We start from the raw sequence: 18,593 nt of genomic DNA, 5'->3' as shown, positions 1-18,593 counted from the left end.
GAGCAATCCTCCTTCACGAAATTCCTTCGGGAGATGTCAGCGGCTCTGTCAATCCCACTAGAGTCCGACTCTAAAAAGTCCCAGGCTTTTTTAGAGGCCTTGGACTTCGACCAACCTCCCAAGGAATTTCTTAAACTCCCCGTACATGATATCCTACGGGAAACGTTTTATAAAAATTTAGAAAACCCCCTTACTGTTCCGGGTGCCCCCAGAAAACTGGACAGTTTATACCGAGTCATCCCTATTCCGGGCTTTGATAAACCTCAATTGCCCCATGAGAGTCTCCTAGTAGAGTCCACTTTGAAAAAATCCCAGGGCTCCAGTGTTTATGCCTCCACCCCTCCTGGCAGAGAGGGAAAGACAATGGACAAATTTGGAAAGCGCCTGTATCAAAATGCCATGCTGGCTAACAGGGCAAACAACTACACCTTCCACTTCTCCTTTTATATGAAGCACCTGGTCCAACAACTTTCCGCCCTGCAAAAATACGTTCCTGAGCGTAAGGTCCCGCTTTTCCAACAACAGATTTCCAGCCTTCTTCAGCTCAGAAAATTCATGGTGCGCTCGATTTATGATTCCTTCGAACTCACTTCCCGAGCCTCCGCATTGGCTGTGGCCATGCGACACCTGGCCTGGCTGAGGGTGTCTGACCTTGATATAAACCACCAAGACCGCCTCGCCAACGCGCCCTGCCTTGGTGATGAACTTTTTGGAGAGTCTCTAGATTCCACAACACAAAAACTTTCGGCTCATGAGACCAGATGGGACACGCTGATTAAGCCTAAAAAGAAGACTCCACCTGCACGACCTTATAGGCCTCAGTCCTCTTATCAACGCAGATTCTCTGCCAGACCGCTTAATCCTCCTCAGCAGCAATCTCGCCGTCCTCGCCAGCAACAGCACGCTCAGGCTCGCCCTCAATCTCACCAGCCGACCAAGCCTCTGCCTCAATCTAAACCTCCTCAGCCCTTTTGACTCCTTTCTCCAGGGCATAGCCAGTCTCCATCCTTCAATGCCTCTCCCTCAACCTATCGGAGGCCGCCTCACCATCTTTCTCCAACGCTGGGAGGTCATCACATCAGACCTGTGGGTACTCAACATCATCCGTCACGGATACTCACTAAGGTTCCAGACTCTTCCATTGGACAATCCTCCCATAGAGTCTGCTTCTCACTCCTCCCAAACTCCACTCCTCCTCAGGGAGGTCCAATCCCTCCTCCTCCTCAATGCCATCGAAGAAGTTCCACCAGACCAAAGAGGTCAGGGATTTTACTCCCGCTACTTCCTGGTACCCAAGAAAACGGGAGACCTTCGTCCCATCCTCGACCTCAGGAACCTCAACAAGTGTTTGGTCAAGGAAAAGTTCAGAATGCTCTCCCTTGCCACGCTTTACCCTCTTCTATCTCAACACGACTGGCTATGTTCCCTAGACCTCAAGGAGGCCTACACACACATTCCAATCCATCAGGCTTCACGTCGCTACCTCCGATTCCAGATACAGAATCACCACTATCAGTACAAGGTGCTGCCCTTTGGTCTCGCATCATCGCCCAGGGTGTTCACCAAGTGCCTTATTGTGGTAGCGGCCTTTCTCAGGTCTCACAACCTACAGGTGTTTCCCTACTTGGACGATTGGTTAGTGAAAGCAACTACATCTCCACTTGTGCTGCAAGCCACTCATCAAACCATCTCTTTCCTCCATCTCTTGGGGTTCGAGATCAATTACCCCAAGTCACATCTGCTTCCCACACAGCGCCTTCAGTTCATCGGAGCAGTTCTCGACACCAATCTGATGAGGGCGTTCCTTCCTTCCGACCGGTACCGGACCCTGCTCCACCTCTGTCGGCAGGTGCTCCTTCATCAATTCATTCCTGCTCGACAGATGATGGTCCTTCTGGGCCACATGGCCTCGACAGTCCATGTGATTCCTCTGGCGCAACTCCACCTCAGAACACCTCAATGGACCCTAGCCACCCAATGGTCACAGACCACGGATCTTCTTTCTCATCCCATCTCTGTGACATCGTCTCTTCAGCAATCTCTTCAATGGTGGTTGAACTCCTCAAATCTTTCCAGGGGTCTTCTCTTTCATCTACCCCCTCACTCCATGATCATAACCACAGATGCCTCCCCCTATGCTTGGGGAGCTCACATAGGAGATCTTCGCACCCAGGGACTCTGGACCCCTCAGGAGCGTCAACATCACATCAATTTCCTGGAGCTCAGAGCCATGTTTTATGCTCTCAAGGCCTTCCAGCACCTTCTCTGCCCTCAGGTTCTTCTCCTGTGCACAGACAACCAAGTCGCCATGTACTACATAAACAAACAAGGCGGCACCGGATCTCGCCTCCTTTGTCAGGAGGCCCTCCGCAACTGGACCTGGGCCACAGCCCGCAATATCTTCCTCAAGGCTGTTTATGTCCAGGGCGAACAGAACTTCCTGGCCGACCATCTCAGCCGCATCCTTCAACCTCACGAGTGGACTCTGGACCCTCCCACACTCCACTCCATCTTTACTCGCTGGGGCACTCCGCAGGTGGACCTGTTTGCAGCTCCTCACAACCATCAGCTGCCCCAGTTCTGTTCCAGACTCTTCTCTCCGCATCGTCTGTCCCCGGATGCATTCCTCCTCGACTGGACGGATCGGTTCCTCTATGCCTTTCCTCCACTGCCTCTCATGTTGCGGACCTTGTTCAAACTCCGCAAGGACAGAGCCACCATGATTCTCATCGCTCCTCGGTGGCCCCGACAGCACTGGTTCTCCCTCCTGCTTCAGCTCAGTTCCAGGGATCCCATTCCTCTTCCTGTGTTTCCTACTCTACTTACACAGCAGCATCAGTCTCTACTACATCCCAATCTGTCTTCCCTCCACCTGACAGCTTGGTTTCTCTCGGGCTGACCTCTCCAGGGAATCTGTCTCAGCCTGTCCGTCGCATTTTGGATGCCTCCAGGAAACCTGCCACTCTCCAATGTTACCATCAGAAGTGGACCCGGTTTTCCTCTTGGTGTCTCCTGCACCATCAAAATCCCACCTCATTGGCGGTGGAAACTGTACTGGACTATTTGCTCTCTCTGTCCGATGCTGGCCTCAAGTCTACCTCAATCAGAGTCCACCTCAGTGCCATCACCGCGTTTCATGAGCCTATCATCGGTAAACCTCTCACGGCTCATCCTCTGGTTTCCCGGTTCATGAGAGTCCTCTTCAATGTCAAACCACCTCTGAAGCCTCCTCCTGTCGTCTGGGACCTGAATGTGGTTTTATCAGCCCTCATGAAACCTCCTTTTGAGCCTCTTGCTACGACTTCGTTCAAATTTCTAACATGGAAGGTGCTTTTCCTCATTGCCATCACCTCTGCCAGGAGGGTCAGTGAGCTGCATGCACTGGTCGCCGATCCACCGTTCACTGTTTTTCACCATGACAAGGTGGTTCTGCGTACCCATCCTAAATTCCTCCCCAAGGTGGTTTCGGCCTTTCACCTCAACCAGTCCATTGTACTGCCGGTCTTTTTCCCGAAACCCCATTCACATCCTGGGGAACAGGCGTTGCACACGCTGGATTGTAAGCGTGCCCTTGCATACTACCTTGACCGTACCAGGGCTCACCGCTCATCTCCTCAGCTCTTTCTGACCTTCGATCCTAACCGTCTGGGTCGTCCTGTCTCTAAACGGACGCTGTCCAATTGGCTTGCTGCCTGTATTGCGTTCTGTTATGCTCGGGCCGGCCTCTCACTGGAAGGTGCTGTCACGGCCCACAGGGTCAGAGCTATGGCTGCTTCTGTGGCTTTCCTCCGTTCCACTCCTATAGAGGAAATCTGCAAGGCGGCCACTTGGTCCTCAGTTCACACGTTCACTACTCACTACTGTCTGGATGCCTTCTCCAGACGGGATGGACACTTCGGCCAATCTGTGTTGCAAAATTTATTTTCTTAATGGCCAACCATCCCTCCTCCCTCTCTGTCAGCTTAGAGATCACCCATACGTTAAGAATATGCTGCCTGCTTGTCCTGGGATAAAGCACAGTTACTTACCGTAACAGGTGTTATCCAGGGACAGCAGGCAGATATTCTTACGACCCTCCCACCTCCCCGGGTTGGCTTCTTAGCTGGCTTACCTTAACTGGGGACCACGCACTCCTCCGTCGGGCGGGAAGGCACGCGCGCATGCGCGGTGCGGCCAACTAGAACTTTCTAGTAAAAATGTCCGTACCGGGGCTCCATCGGTGACGTCACCCATACGTTAAGAATATCTGTCCTGCTGTCCCTGGATAACACCTGTTACGGTAAGTAACTGTGCTTATTGGGCTATAATCTGTTTAGGAAAGACAGGGTAGGAAGAAAAGGAGGGGGGAGTGGCGTTTTATGTTAAAGATCATATTAAAGCCACACAAAATTACAGGATCTACAGGGTAAGGAAGAGGCACTGTGGGTCAATCTGGAAAGAGGGAATGGAAAATGTATTTATATTGGTGTGATACACAGGCCTCCTTCACAGACAGAAGAAGTGGACAGAAATTTAATAGTACACATTCAGAATATAATTGTAAAAAGGGTGATTCTGTTATGTCCCTTCTGGATTCAGTATGCTAGGTGTTCAATCTTTTCCCTCAATCCGGGAGTTGCAGAAATCCAAATACTTTTCTGAGTACATGCTCCTCCCACGTTAGAGAGAGTTAGAGCCCCCTGCAGTTTCAATTTCTACAAGCAATTCGTGCAGAAGTCTTTTGGATATGCTCTGCATCCAGGGCAGGATTAATTCTTCAAGGGCCCCTAGGAACACAAATACACTGGGCCCCTGGCCCTGCCCTGCCCATGCCCCACCCCTGTGTCACCCCCATTTACCTGTTTTCTTATTTACTTCTTTATTTCCACTTGCATTTCTTCTTCTTTTTTTTTCTTTATTTTTAAAATTCAAAACAAACAAAGATTAGCATACCAGTGCCAGTGTACAGTTTTACTACTATGCAACCGCCAAACATCTCTGAACAAATCTCCCTTCCTTCCCTTCCCATCTACTTACCCAGGACTTTAACTCTGAACCCCTTCCATACGTATAAAAGTGTTCAAATTAAAAGTGTTCAAATACATTGTAAAGCAGTAATACTATCTGAAACATAAGTCTATATTAATAACTAAATTTGTAATGCCTCCCAACTGCCTCTATGTCAACCAACTGAAATCCATATGTATGTATAAACAACCAAATCTGTAACTCCTCTTATGTTCCACTCCATGTGTGATAACTTGTAACGAAACAACAACGCAAGTGGTCCACCAAAGAATCCAACGTGGAACAAAAGATTGGCACACAATAAGGAGATTCAAATCAGGTTTATTTAAGGTGCTCCCAAGAATCATGCCCGATGCATTTCGCCAAACAAGGCTAGTCAACGCTAGTCAACCATGTCTTTCGTACACACAGAACCACCCTCACCAAGTATGGAATAAGTAATCACAAACTACCCCCTCCCCTTTTTACAAAAGCACAGAAGAGGTTTTTAGCCCTGGCTGGCATGCTGAATGTTCTGCGCTACTCTGATGCTCATAGAAACTCTATGACCATTAGAGCAGCGCAGAGCATTTAGCATGCTGGCCACTGCTACAGTTTAGGGGGGAAGAACTTATGTGTATGACAGAAGAACGGGACTTGGGTGTGATTGTGCCGCTGTACCGGGACTTGGTGCGCCCTCACCTGGAGTACTGTGTCCAGTACTAGTCGCTGTACATGAAGAAGGACACGTTACTACCCGAAAGGGTCCAGAGAAGAGCGACTAAAATGGTTAAGGGGCTGGAGGAGTTGCTGTACAGCGAGAGATTAGAGAAACTGGGCCTCTTCTCCCTTGAAAAGAGGAGACTGAGGGGACATGATCGAAACATTTAAGATACTGAAGGGAATAGACTTAGTAGATAAAGACAGGTTGTTCATACTCTCCAAGGTAGGGAGAATAAGAGGGCACTCTCTAAAGTTGAAAGGGGATAGATTCCGTACAAATGTAAGGAAGTTCTTCTTCACCCAGAGAGTGGTAGATAACTGGAACGCTCTTCTGGAGTCTGTTACAGGGGAAAACACCCTCCAGGGATTCAAGACAAAGTTGGACAAGTTCCTGCTGAACTGGAAAGTACACAGGTGAGGCTGGACTCATTTAGAGCACAGGCCTTTGACCTGGGGGCTGCCGCGTGAGTGGACTGCTGGGTACAATGGACCACTAGTCTGACCCAGCAGCGGCAATGCTTATGTTCTTATATGATCTTAAGATGGCCAAACAGGTTGGAAAGATGATGGCGAAAGCTAGAAGGATGCTAGGGTGCATAGGAAGGGTATGGCCAGTAGGAAAAAGGACGTATTAATACCTCTGTATAAAACTCTGGTGAGATTTCATATAGAATATTATGTGCAATTCTGGAGGCCGCACTTTCAAAAAGATATAAAAAGGATGGAATCAGTCCTGAGGAAGGCTACTAAAATAGTGTGTGGTCTTTATCATAAGGCAGGGGTAGGGAACTCCGGTCCTCGAGAGCCGTATTCCAGTCGGGTTTTCAGGATTTCCCCAATGAATATGCATTGAAAGCAGTGCATGCAAATTGATCTCATGCATATTCATTGGGGAAATCCTGAAAACCCGACTGGAATATGGCTCTCGAGGACCAGAGTTCCCTACCCCTGTCATAAGGCATATGGGGACAGACTTAAAGATCTCAATATGTATACTTTGGAGGGAAGGCGAGAAAGGGGAAATATGATAGAGATGGTTTTCTGTTTTTTGTTTTTTAATTTATGCATTTTCAAATAATCCACAAGAATACTCATGTTACAGAAAGCAGAGTATATGGAAAATATGATTATCATTAAATAATAAAGACAAATCAAAAAAGGTAAACTAGATAATCATTAAATTACAAGTTTTATAATTGTTCATATCTAAAAACTCTTAAGGCTTCAGTTCTCAAGAGAAAACAATAAAGAAAAAGACAAGGAGGTCTTATATTTAACAGTAATTCATAATTATAGAAATGGCTTAACGTTATCTATATTCGGCCCAAAATTTCTCTTTGGACTACCCTATGGCATTTTCTTAGTGTCCAGAAAGGTATGAAGGTGCTCAGGAACAAAGAAAGCATATTTAATTCTAGAGTATCTAACTAAACATTTACAAGGATAACCAAGCATAAATGTAGCTCTCAAACTTTTAACTTCCTCCCTCATAGCTAAAAATAGTTTCCTAGGGTCCTGAGTGGTCTTTGTAATATCAGTAAAAATCCAGATTTTCTGACCAAAAAATAAAGTGTGGGAGTTGCGAAAGAAAATTCTTAATATAGCATTAAGATCTTGCTCAAAAACCAAAGTTATAATCATTATATTAAAGTTCATTATAATCATTATATTAAAGTTATAATCACGATAATCAGTTTCTTCTTGTGTACTTTCCAAAATGTAGTTAAGTTATTCAAGTCCAAAGATTGTACTCTTTCAGCTTGTTTATCAGAAGGTAGACTTTGTGGCTTATTAGGCAGATAATAAATCCTATTGATCGGCGGAATTGAGTCTGAAGAAAATTTTAGATTTTCAGTCAAGTATTTTTTAAACATATCGATAGGAGCTGTAATTGCTGACTTAGAAAAATTCAGTATTCTTAAACTAAGTCTTCTATTATAATTCTCAAGTTCAATTTTTTTCTGAAAGAAAAGTCTGTCTTCAACAAATGTAGACATGTTTTGAATAAAAGTTATCTCTTTATTAATGATGTCGAACTTAGAGTTAGTCTCAATTTGAACGTTATGAACATAGGTTGATAGATCATCAATTTTACTTACAACCCTGGACATGTCAGTATTGGATTTAGTAACAGCCACTTCCAACCTCTGGAGCACTCACCAAATGCCGTCCAATGTCACCTGTGAAGAGTGGTTCTATCCCGCTTCTCATGATGTTACACACTCAGCGTTCAGGCCAGTATGAGGCCCCCCACTGCGTGCAGGCGTCTGACTCATTAGGATCTCAGCATTCACGCTTTCGATATCCTCCTGCGCTGGGTCAGGTGGCAAACGGGCTGCTGGAGGGGACAGTGAGATCTCAAGCCTCAAGCCTCCGGTGGCTCCTTCCATCGGAGACAACGCTGGGTTCCTTCCCTCCTCAATAATGGCCAATGAGCTGGTCAAGAATCGATCCATTGAAGCTTGCCTGGGTGTGGGGAGGTCCACCCGAAGAGAGTCCTTACATTTAGTATGGGGCATTGTCAAATTCGCCAAAATGAAAAGTAAATAACTAATAAGAAGTTGTAAGGCCCAATGGAGCTCGCATTCAAGCAGCTATCATGCCGCCTCCATATTGTTTTCTTCCCCGATAGAGATGTTTATGTTCAAGTGTATTTTATTGAGCTCATCCAAAAAACAAACAAAGATACAACAGGATCTCAACAAACAAGCTCCATACCAGGTTTCAGCAATAAAGTAATAAGCGCCTCTTTAGCATAACGAGGAAAGGAGCCCCTAGTAATAGCCATGTTGAAATAAGCCAACAAGGGACCACAAAGGCGAGCGGAAAGGATACGATTCTCCAGTAAACCCATCGGGGCCTGGAGCCTTACCCAAGCGAAGAGCTTTAATAGCCAGGTCCAATTCTGTCGCCCTAAATGGACTGTTAAGAGAAGACACAACAGCCTCCGGAAAACAAGGAAGACCAGAAGACCGAAGATAATCATCCATCAACTCCGGAGAAACAGCTTCAGGGGTATCATACAAGCGTTGGAAGAAATCATAAAGGACTGCAGAGACGTCCGATGTACGAGTCACCCTGCCCCCGGCCGGGGTCCGAAGAGCCAAATTGGTTGCCGACACGTCTCAACTTTCAGTAATCGTGCCATAAGCCGCCCCGGCATATTTCCAAAACGGTGGAAACGATATTTATGGTAGGCCGCCCATTTCTTAGAGCGGGCATGAATCAAAGAGTTAAGAGCCTCTTGGGTAGACAGATAGCGTTCCCAAGTTTCCTGAGAGGGAGACGACTGAAAGGACCTCTTGGCTGAGCGCAGAGCTCGCTCCAAGGTAAGTATTCCTCTAGAAATATGTTTATTATGAACACTCAAAAATGAAATAATATGGCCCCGCAGCACTGTCTTGGCGGCCTCCCAATATAAAACAGGGTCATCCAAATGTAAAGCATTATTAGCAGAATAGTCCTGCAAAAAGGTTTGAAATTCCTTATTCTGAGCCAGGTAAAACGGAAAACGCCAAAAAGGCACGCAAAGATATTGGACATCCAGGTGAATATCCACCCAGATCGGGGTATGGTCAGAAATGTTTAGAGGGCCAATCTCTGCCGAAACAACAGAAGGGAACAAGGTAGAAGACACAAAAATATGATCAATCCAAGACCAAGTATTATGAGCCCGAGAGAGATAAGTATAGTCCCGTACTTCAGGGTGCAGGAGACGCCAACGGTCCACCACTGAATGAGTATCACAAAAAACAGAAAGAAGATGACCCTTGGCCCCCAAAGGGGCAATAGGGATGGTAGATTTGTCCGAAGCAGGGTCCAGAACCAAATTAAAGTCTCCCAAAAGAAGAAGTGGAGTGTCCGAATAACAAGAGCAAAGTTGAGTCAGCTGTTGGAGGAAAGACGTTTCCGACGAGTTAGGCCCATAAACCACTAGCAGCAGATAATGCATCAGACGCAAAAGCAAGTGTCTGCCATCGGTAGCTGTATCCAGAATCTGAATCCCCAAGGGTAAAGATTTGCGGACCAACACAGCAATACCACCACGGCGGCCCGGGGAGGAAGCAAAATAAACCTCCCCCACCCAAGAGCGACGCAACTTAAGATGTTCCTCAGTCATCAAACGAGTCTCTTGTAAACTGGCAATGTCAGAACGATGCTGTAGGGCCGCAAGAATTTTGGATTGCTTAACTGGAGAAGTAATGCCCCCTACATTCCAGGATGTAAGCCTAAATGGGTGCTCAAATTGGAAAATCAGGAAACAAGCAGAAGAAAAAATGCAAGAAAACAAGTAAGAAGCTACCCAAGGAGCCCAGCCTTCCCCCTAGGTAGTATTGCCAAACGTAAAACCCTGCCAGTAAAGTAAACACAGGGCAGAAGCCCAGGAAACACAATACAAAAAATGAAGGAGGACCCCCTAACCCCCCACCTACCCAACCCAACAACCCACCCACCCCAAAGACAATCCCCCCCACAAACCCCCCAAAACCAACAGTCGCCCCACCCCGCCAAGCAGGCAGGAGCAATAGAGCCACGAATGACGGGCCACCAGTCCCCCCACCCCAACCCAAAACCCAGCCATACACCATCCATACAGTACCCTTCCAACAGCTCCATCCACAAAGGCAGGCACAGTACCCACATGCCAACCTCCAGTGAAAACGGAGGGGAGGGGATAAACCCCAAACCACAAAGAACAGGCTCAATCCACCAGGCATTCGATACAGCACCCACCACTCACCCCCCACACATACCCCTTGCCGCATTTCTAAACACACACATCCCTAAACACTCAACCACAACCACACAAACACCCAAGACCCAGACACCCCAAAGAGAGGAGTACAAACTGAAAACATTGCAAAAACCCAGCCCAAACCGGAAAGGGTGCCTCTTACAGGGTTTAAACAGGAACCTTATACACAGAGGTAAACGATTAACACCCAGTATTCATAGCAACAATCCCCAAGCACACTAAGGCCTTCTCAGCAGAAAAAGTCAATCACCACAGGGAATTCCTAGGTCCAAACTCCAACCAATCCAAATAAGAGGCCCCCAACAAGAGGGTAAGGAACCAGTCTCCAATGATAAGGACATGAGAAAAGACAGGTCCAACAAGATCACTGGGCTGCAGAAGGGCCAGACTCCCCAGGGAGGGCAACCAAATAGGCCTGCGCCTCCTCAGCCGTGGTGAAGGTCCTCCATCCGGCGGTTGTCCAGATCCTCACTGGATCCACTGGATAAAGTAGCATGAAGCGCTGCTTACGGTCAAAGAGCATGGAGCACACCTGGGAAAATTGCCGCCGTCGTTCTTGGAGTGCAGGGGAATAATCCTGGAAAAGTTGGACCAGTGTGCTCTCATAGATAAGCGTATTGCGTTTCTGCTTATACCGCTTCATCAACTCCACTTTGTGGGCCGAATTATGGACCTTAAATATAGTGACCCGAGCGCGGGTATGATCATCTGTGCGGCGTCCAAGCCGGTGGGCCCGATCGAGTCGCAAAGGCCCCATACCAGCCGGCAATGGCAATTCAGCCTGTAACCAAGACTCCAAAGTAGGTAACAGGCGAGACTTTGAGACCATTTCAGGCAAGCCAATCAGGTGCAGGTTGGCCCGCCTCGAACGATTCTCGAGGTCTTCGAGTTTGTCTGCCTGGCGCTGGAGCTGCTGTTTAAGGGAATCAAGATCTGCCGCAGGGGCGGTAGTAGCGTCTGGGTGCTATCCATCATCAGGGAAGGATACTCTCTTCATTTCATCCAGGTTTCTCCAGATCTGCCTCCAAGATAGTATCCTTCCAATCCATCCCAGACTTCCCGTCTTCTTCAGGAAGTTCAATAGCTCTGCTTCGTCTCCGTGTCATCGAGGAAGTTCCCCTGGAACAGCAGCGCAGGGGTTTTTACTCCTGTTACTTCCTAGTTCCGAAGAAGACGGGCGATCTGAAACCCATTTTGGACCTCAGAGCCCTCAACAAATTTCTTGTCAGAGAAAAATTTTGGATGCTGTCTCCCTTCTAGATCAGAATGATTGGTTATGTTCTCTAGATCTCAAAGATGCTTACACTCATATTCCCATTCATCTAGCCTCTCGACAGTTCCTCAGATTTTGGGTGGGAAATCTGCATTTTCAGTACAGAGTGCTACCTTTCGGCCTGGCTTCATCTCCAAGAGTGTTCACCAAGTGCCTAGTTGTAGTAGTAGCAGCTCTGCGGAACCATGGCCTCCATGTGTTCCCGTACCTGGACGATTGGCTCATCAAGGATTCAACATCTCAAGGGGTTATTGTAGCGACCCTACGGACTACGTGGTTCCTACAAAGTTTGGGGTTCAAAACCAACTTTCCCAAATCCCAGCTACAGCCCTCTCAGACTTTACAGTTCATTAGAGCTGTCTTGGACACTGTCCGACTCAGAGTATTCCTTCCTAAACAACATCAGGATGCTCTCATTCATCTTTACCACAAAGTGTCTTCCTTGGCTACAATTTCAGTAAGACACATGATGGTTCTCCTAGGTCACATGGCCTCTACAGTTCACGTGACTCCTTATGCCCAGACTTCACCTCAGAATTCCTCAGTGTACCCTGGCATCTCAGTGGGTGCAGGCTTGCGACCCACTCTCTTAACACATCAGAGTGACTCCTTCTTTGAGACAGTCTCTCCACTGGTGGATGCTCCCTTCCAATCTCTCCAGAGGTTTACTGTTTCAAATGCCCCCTCATCAGAAGGTCCTCATGACAGATTCTTTGACCTACGTTTGGGGGGCTCATCTCGATGGTCTCCGTACTCAGGGCCATTGGTCCAGCATAGATCGTCAGTGTCACATCGATCTGTTGGAACTCAGAGCAATTTTCAATGCTCTCAAAGCTTTTCAGCATCTTCTTCACGACCAGGTAGTCCTCATTCGGACAGACAACCAAGTCGCCATGTACTATGTCAACAAGCAGGAAAGAACAGGATCTCTCCCTCTTTGCCAGGAAGCTCTGAAGGTTTGGAATTGGGTAATCCTTCCTGAATGCTGTCTATATTCAAGGAAAGAAAAACTGTCTGGTGGACAATTGAGTCATCTTCTACAACCTCACGAATGGACACTCAATTCCTCACCTCTTCAACACATTTTTTCTCAGTGGGGTACTCAGATAGATCTCTTCGCGTCTCTCCACAACAACAAACTGCCTCAGTTCTGCTCCAGGATATACTCTCCTCTCCGCTCGAGGCAGATGCTTTCCTTCTGGAATAGACAAATCAGTTTCTCTATGCATTCCCTCCATTTCCTTTCATTCTCAAGACACTGGTCAAACTCAAACAAGAACATGCCACCATAATTCTGATAGCTCCTTGGTGGCCCAGGCAACCCTGGTACTCCCTTCTACTTCAACTCAGCAGCAGGGAGCCAGTACTTCTAACAGTTTTTCCCTCTGTACTTACACAGAGTCAGGGGTCTCTACTTCATCCCAGCCTGCAGTCTCTACACCTGACAGCTTGGTACCTCTCAACTTAACTGCCACTCTACAGTTTTCTCAATCTGTACAGGACATTTTAGATACTTCCAGGAAGCCAACCACTAGGCAATGTTACAATCAGAAATGGACTAGATTTTCTGCTTGGTGCACCATTCATCACAAGGAGCCTCTTTGGTTTTGGAGGATAAGATGTACAGTATCAGCATCTATGAGACAAATATGTTTTTTTCTTTTTCATAGAGCAGACTCCTTCTTTTGATCCAAACAAGTTGGTACATCCGATTTCCAAGAGCACCCCATCTCCAACTGGTTAGCTGCTTGCATCTCTTTCTGCTATGCTCAGGCTGGACTGCATCTACAGAGTCGAGTCATAGCCCACAAAGTCAGAGCCATGGTGGCATCAGTGACTTTCCTCAGATCTACTCCCATTGAGGAAATCTGCAAAGCTGCCACTTGGTCCTCGGTTCATACATTCACTTCTCATTATTGTCTGGATACTTTTTCCAGATGGGATGGCCATTTTGGCCAGGCAGTTTTACAACATTTATTCTCCTAAATTGCCAACACTTCCACCATCACTTTTTGGTTAGCTTGGAGGTCAATCATTTGTGCAGTTACTTACCGTAACAGGTGTTATCCAGGGACAGCAGGCATCTAGTCTCACAACCCACCCACCTCCCCTGGTTGGCTTCTCTGCTAGCTATCTGAACTGAGGAGACACATCGGGCGGGAAGGCACTCGTGCATACGCGGTGCGGCAGTCGTGAACTTTCTAAAGTTCTACAAGCAAGTCTTGTAAAGCTTGCAAAGCTGTCCGCATCCAGGCTCCGTGGATGATGTCACCCATATGTGAGAATAGCTGCCTGCTGTCCCTGGATAACACCTGTTATGGTAAGTAACTGTGCTTTTTCGCTCCATAAGAGGCACTTTTTCGGGGGGTGGAAAAGTGAGTGCAGTTTATGGAGTGAATACACCTTCCGCCCTGAGGTACTGTTTTAAAGTTGTGGTGGTCCAGCACCCTCTGCTGCTGAGCGGCACAGGACCAGGCAGGAAGCACAAAGGTCGTGCTCCTACATTGTGTCTCTGCTACCAAAGCCAGCTGTCCAGCAGGAGAGCGTGCTGGACCGAGGGCTGTGGGTGGCTTTGGGCTGCTTTAGCTGCGGGTGTCTTTGAGCTGTGGGCTGCAGACTGGCTCCTTCGGCTGCGGATGGGCGGCTTCGGGTTGCAGGCAGGCTCCTTTGGTTGCGGGCAGCTTTGGGCTGTGGGCAGACTCCTTCAGCTGCGGGTGAACTGCTTCGGGCTTCCCAGCACCAGACGCACCCCCCTGTAGAGGAGGAAATTTTTTTCCTTGGTTTTTCCTCCTCTACAGGGAGGGGTGCGTCTTATGGATGGGTGCGTCTTATAGAATGAAATATACAGTACATTGTGTTGCTCACCAATAAAGTTCTTTTGGACAATCCACTGCTGAAATGATCGGCATCTTTTCCTCACGACGCCTTCTTTATGATTAAAAAGGGGAAGGATACGTTATGCTCATACAGCAAAATCATCTTTTAAAGTGGCTGGTCCTGTTTTGTGGAAAGGTTTGCCTAGGATTTTACGGTTCTGTGAAAATATGTTGAGTTTTAGGAAGTTGTTAAAAACCCATTTTTGTCCAGGCATTCCAATTAAAAAGTAGTGTTTTTGTATTCAGGATGATTTTAAGTATGATATGTTATTTTGATTAAAAAAAAAAAGAAAAAAAATATATATGAGTTTAGATGTTTTTATTGTAAGCCACCTAAGTTTTAGGCAGATAATAAATATTTTAAATAAATAAATAGCTTGCGGACTATATCTCTTTTTGGTATGCTGTGTCACTGCACATATAGTTTGAGCAATGGCAACTTCAATAGCTCATTTACTTCTCACTCCTATTGATGACATCTGTAAACCTGGTCCTCAATTCACAACTTCACATCCGTCTATTGTTTGGAGAATCATTCCAGATGGGATATAGTCTATTCAGCCAAGCAGTTCTACAAAATTTATTCTCCATTTAGATGCTTATTTCCCTCTAACCCTTTTGATTTTGCCAGGCTCATGGTAGTTGTCAATAACCCTCTTCTCAGAGGCATGATCCTGGCAGCTAGGGAGTCCCACATGTGAGAATATACTGCCTGCTTGTCCTTGGATAAAGAATAATACTCACCTGTAGCAGGACAACAGGCAGATATTCTCACAACCCTCCTTCCTCCCCTAGTTTGCTTCTTAGCTTTGTTTCTGAACTGAAAGTCCCACAAACTGACGTTGAGTGGGAAGGAACCAGCATGTGGTATGGGTGGTCTTAACATTTTAAAGTGACTGTACACTTTTTGACTGTCCATGCTGGGTTCCATGGTTGATGTCACACACATATGAGAATATCTGCCTGCTGTCCTCAGATAACACTTGCTTCAGATGAGTAACTATGATGTCAGAGAATATCTAGATGACCTTATTACCATGTATGAAAACCTGTTGATATCTAATAGAAAAGAGAACCATGATGTACTCTCCTCTTCACTGCCATGGATAGAGAAGAAAGACAATAACCTCAAGCTTAGCTAACTAAAAATATTTTAACCAGTTACTAAAAATATAGAAATGAACAATAATTTTTTTTCAGCTTCAGTCAATGGTATAAGTTGAAGCACTGTGTCTTTTAAAATTCATATTCTGAAAGCGAGAACACAGTTGAATGAATAGAAAGCTAAAGAAGTGTAGCACTTGGAGAAATCTGTATTATTATTTTTTAAACTTTGCTCTCCCTTGTTACAAAATTGTGTGTTCTTCTATTTTATATTTATTTGAAGAATGAAAACAATCTAAAGTATCATTTGTATTTAACTGAAACTACACCTTCAAAGGTTCCGATTACCTTTTTTCAATATTAATTTACAGATGAGGAGCTTTTAGGTTCAAATAATTTTTATTGATGCAAACAACATCAAATACAACATAAGGGCACCCCAAGATGCATAATACAATAATAATGCATCAAATAAAATAAAATAAAATAAGAAGCATGTATATCTAAAACATAACAGCAAATTGACACAGAATCTTATTAATTTAAAATAAGAAAAGAAAAAAAAAATAATTCAACCCTCCCTCCCCACTAAATCCCCACTTATTTTATACATGATAATATGTTCGAACCTATTCAATACCCCCCACCTCACCTCTCCAACCCCCCCACCCCACCCAATGGTACTCTCTATTTCACCTCACTAGAACACACCAATACAATCTAGGACACCCATCTTAAGACCGCACTACGGCCTTTAGGATGTAAGGTTTGCAGATAAGGCTCCCATATATGCATGAACAACATCTTTCCCTTGTTAGGCCTTCCAGCATCTCTCACCTCCCAGATATCCAACTGATGTAACTGATTCCGCCAATGCCAAAACTTTGGGGGATCAGGGACTGTCCAATATTGAAGAATACATTTCTTGGCCAATAAACTCATCTTCCTACAAAGCACCCGATGTCCCCTAGGCAAATGACTAAAAGCCTCTAGCAAATCCAAAATAAAATGGGTCGAAAAACTACATAATGATCTTCCAATTATTTTTGACATATAAGATATTATTCTTTTCCAAAAATTTTGGATAATGGGACAAGTCCAAAATGCATGTCCCAAAGTATGATCCCCTATCCCACATTTATGACACAATGATGTAGGGAGACCTCCACTATAATATAATTGTGTGCGAGTGTAATAAGCACGTAAGATCATCCTATAATACGTTTCTCTTAACCATGCACACGGGGTCACCCCAGGTGTCGCCCTTAAGGTTCGGGCTGTATCCCAATGTTCTAAATTAAGCTGTAGTTCTCTTTCCCATTTACCCCTAATGTTCCTGTAGTCCTTTCCAGGTTACAACTTTTGCAAACTAGCATGTATACAAGATACCAAAAGAGACACCCCCTCCTCCCAAGTAAACAACTCCCGTAATTTAGCCCCCATATGCAATCGCAATTGTGCTCTGTCGAGGGATCCTACATAGTGCTCCACTTGAAAACACGCAAACTGTGCACCAGGTCTTCCCCACCTTAGCTAACAATTCTGCATGGGTCAACAGCTCCCCTTCATCCCCCAATATATGTTCCAAACTTAAAACTCCTCTTGCTCCCCATAACCGATATTCTCTAGAGTCCCTTCCTGGAAGAAAGGCTGGATTACCTTGCAAAGGCAAAAGATCTGAGACTTGAACGAATAGAAGAGGGCAATGCCCTTCGGGAACTATGAAGTAATGCAAACATATTATAAGGAGCAAAAAACTCCCGTTCCATCTGAAGAGGGGTGTAAATGTTGGTCATATTTACCCAATCTCCCAAATGGTGAAGCAGACACGCATAATTATAAATTTGCATATCTGGTAATCCTAACCCCCCCTCCGTTTTATTATACACCTGGTGTAGTTCTCCATAAACAGGAAATACAACTTTATTCATTGCTAATATTGAGATTTGCTTTATTTTTAACCCTTAGATATAGGGCTACTCAGAAAATGGATGGCATGGGAGACAGCACATCCAGTATCAACCAGCATGCAACACCAGAGCAGTCTGTGGCAGCGCAGAGTCAACACCATCAGCAATTTATTGGTAAGGTCAGATTTGAAGATCTCATCCAGGTGTGAAACTCTTTTCATTTACTGTAAAAACAAAATTATATATGAATAACTTAGAAAAGATAAATTTAGATGCTGGCTTCATATTTTAAGAGTAGCACAATATACTATATTGCAGGAGACTCATAGGAGCTGTTTTTCAGCAGTTCACTGATGGCATACAATTTTAACACAGAGGGCTTGAGAATAAAAAGGTAATTCCTGGTTCTTTCAGGGGAGACAAGAGAAAAGCTTTCAATACTTACTTATTGTCCTTATCAGACCAATCCAGAAATTGTGGGTATACTTTTCAATCAGCAGATGGAGACCGAGAATGTATTTCCTGCCCTTTAAGAGCACCTCCAGCCTGTTACACAGTATTTCTTTTTCTCCAATAGATGGTGATGGTCATACTTTGCAGCTCCTATACTGGTTTGTTGATAGTGACTCGACCCAGTTAAGAGAACAGGGTTTAGTAGAGAAGATAGAGCCACAGCTAAGGGGATACACAGAGAAGTCTGAGTCCCCGCTCAACCCCCCCCCCCCCCCCCATTTTGTTGTACTTTTCTATTTGGGCTGTGTTCTCTCATTTCCCTTTAAAAATAAAAACTTTATTTTTTGGCTCTAATTTTTTAACAGCAGCAGCAAACTTTTAGCCTGTGGAGATAGGCAGAGTTAAGGGAAGATGAGTTTCAGGGTGGTGATGAGGTTTCTCTGAGGACAAGCAGAACTTCAATTCTCACATCTGAGTGATATCATCTGATGGAGCAAAGCACTGAACTATCT

General features: G+C 45.6%; 1 protein-coding gene across 1 annotated transcript in view; it reads left to right on the top strand.

Annotated features, from left to right (window-relative positions):
- The window catches only part of RFX2 (regulatory factor X2), a 447,486-nt gene that overhangs the window by 171,644 nt on the left and 257,249 nt on the right, over positions 1 to 18,593 (top strand). Inside the window, exon 8 of the mRNA XM_033955018.1 lies at positions 17,687 to 17,802. Within this exon, the coding sequence (XP_033810909.1) occupies positions 17,687 to 17,802 (116 nt within the window). The remainder of the gene's footprint in view (positions 1 to 17,686; positions 17,803 to 18,593) is intronic.

The sequence above is a fragment of the Geotrypetes seraphini genome, chromosome 8 (assembly GCF_902459505.1).
Source record: "Geotrypetes seraphini chromosome 8, aGeoSer1.1, whole genome shotgun sequence".
Lineage (NCBI taxonomy): Eukaryota > Metazoa > Chordata > Amphibia > Gymnophiona > Dermophiidae > Geotrypetes > Geotrypetes seraphini.
The sequence above is the reverse complement of the archived record's forward strand: the minus strand, read 5'-3'. Positions and strand labels throughout refer to the sequence as shown.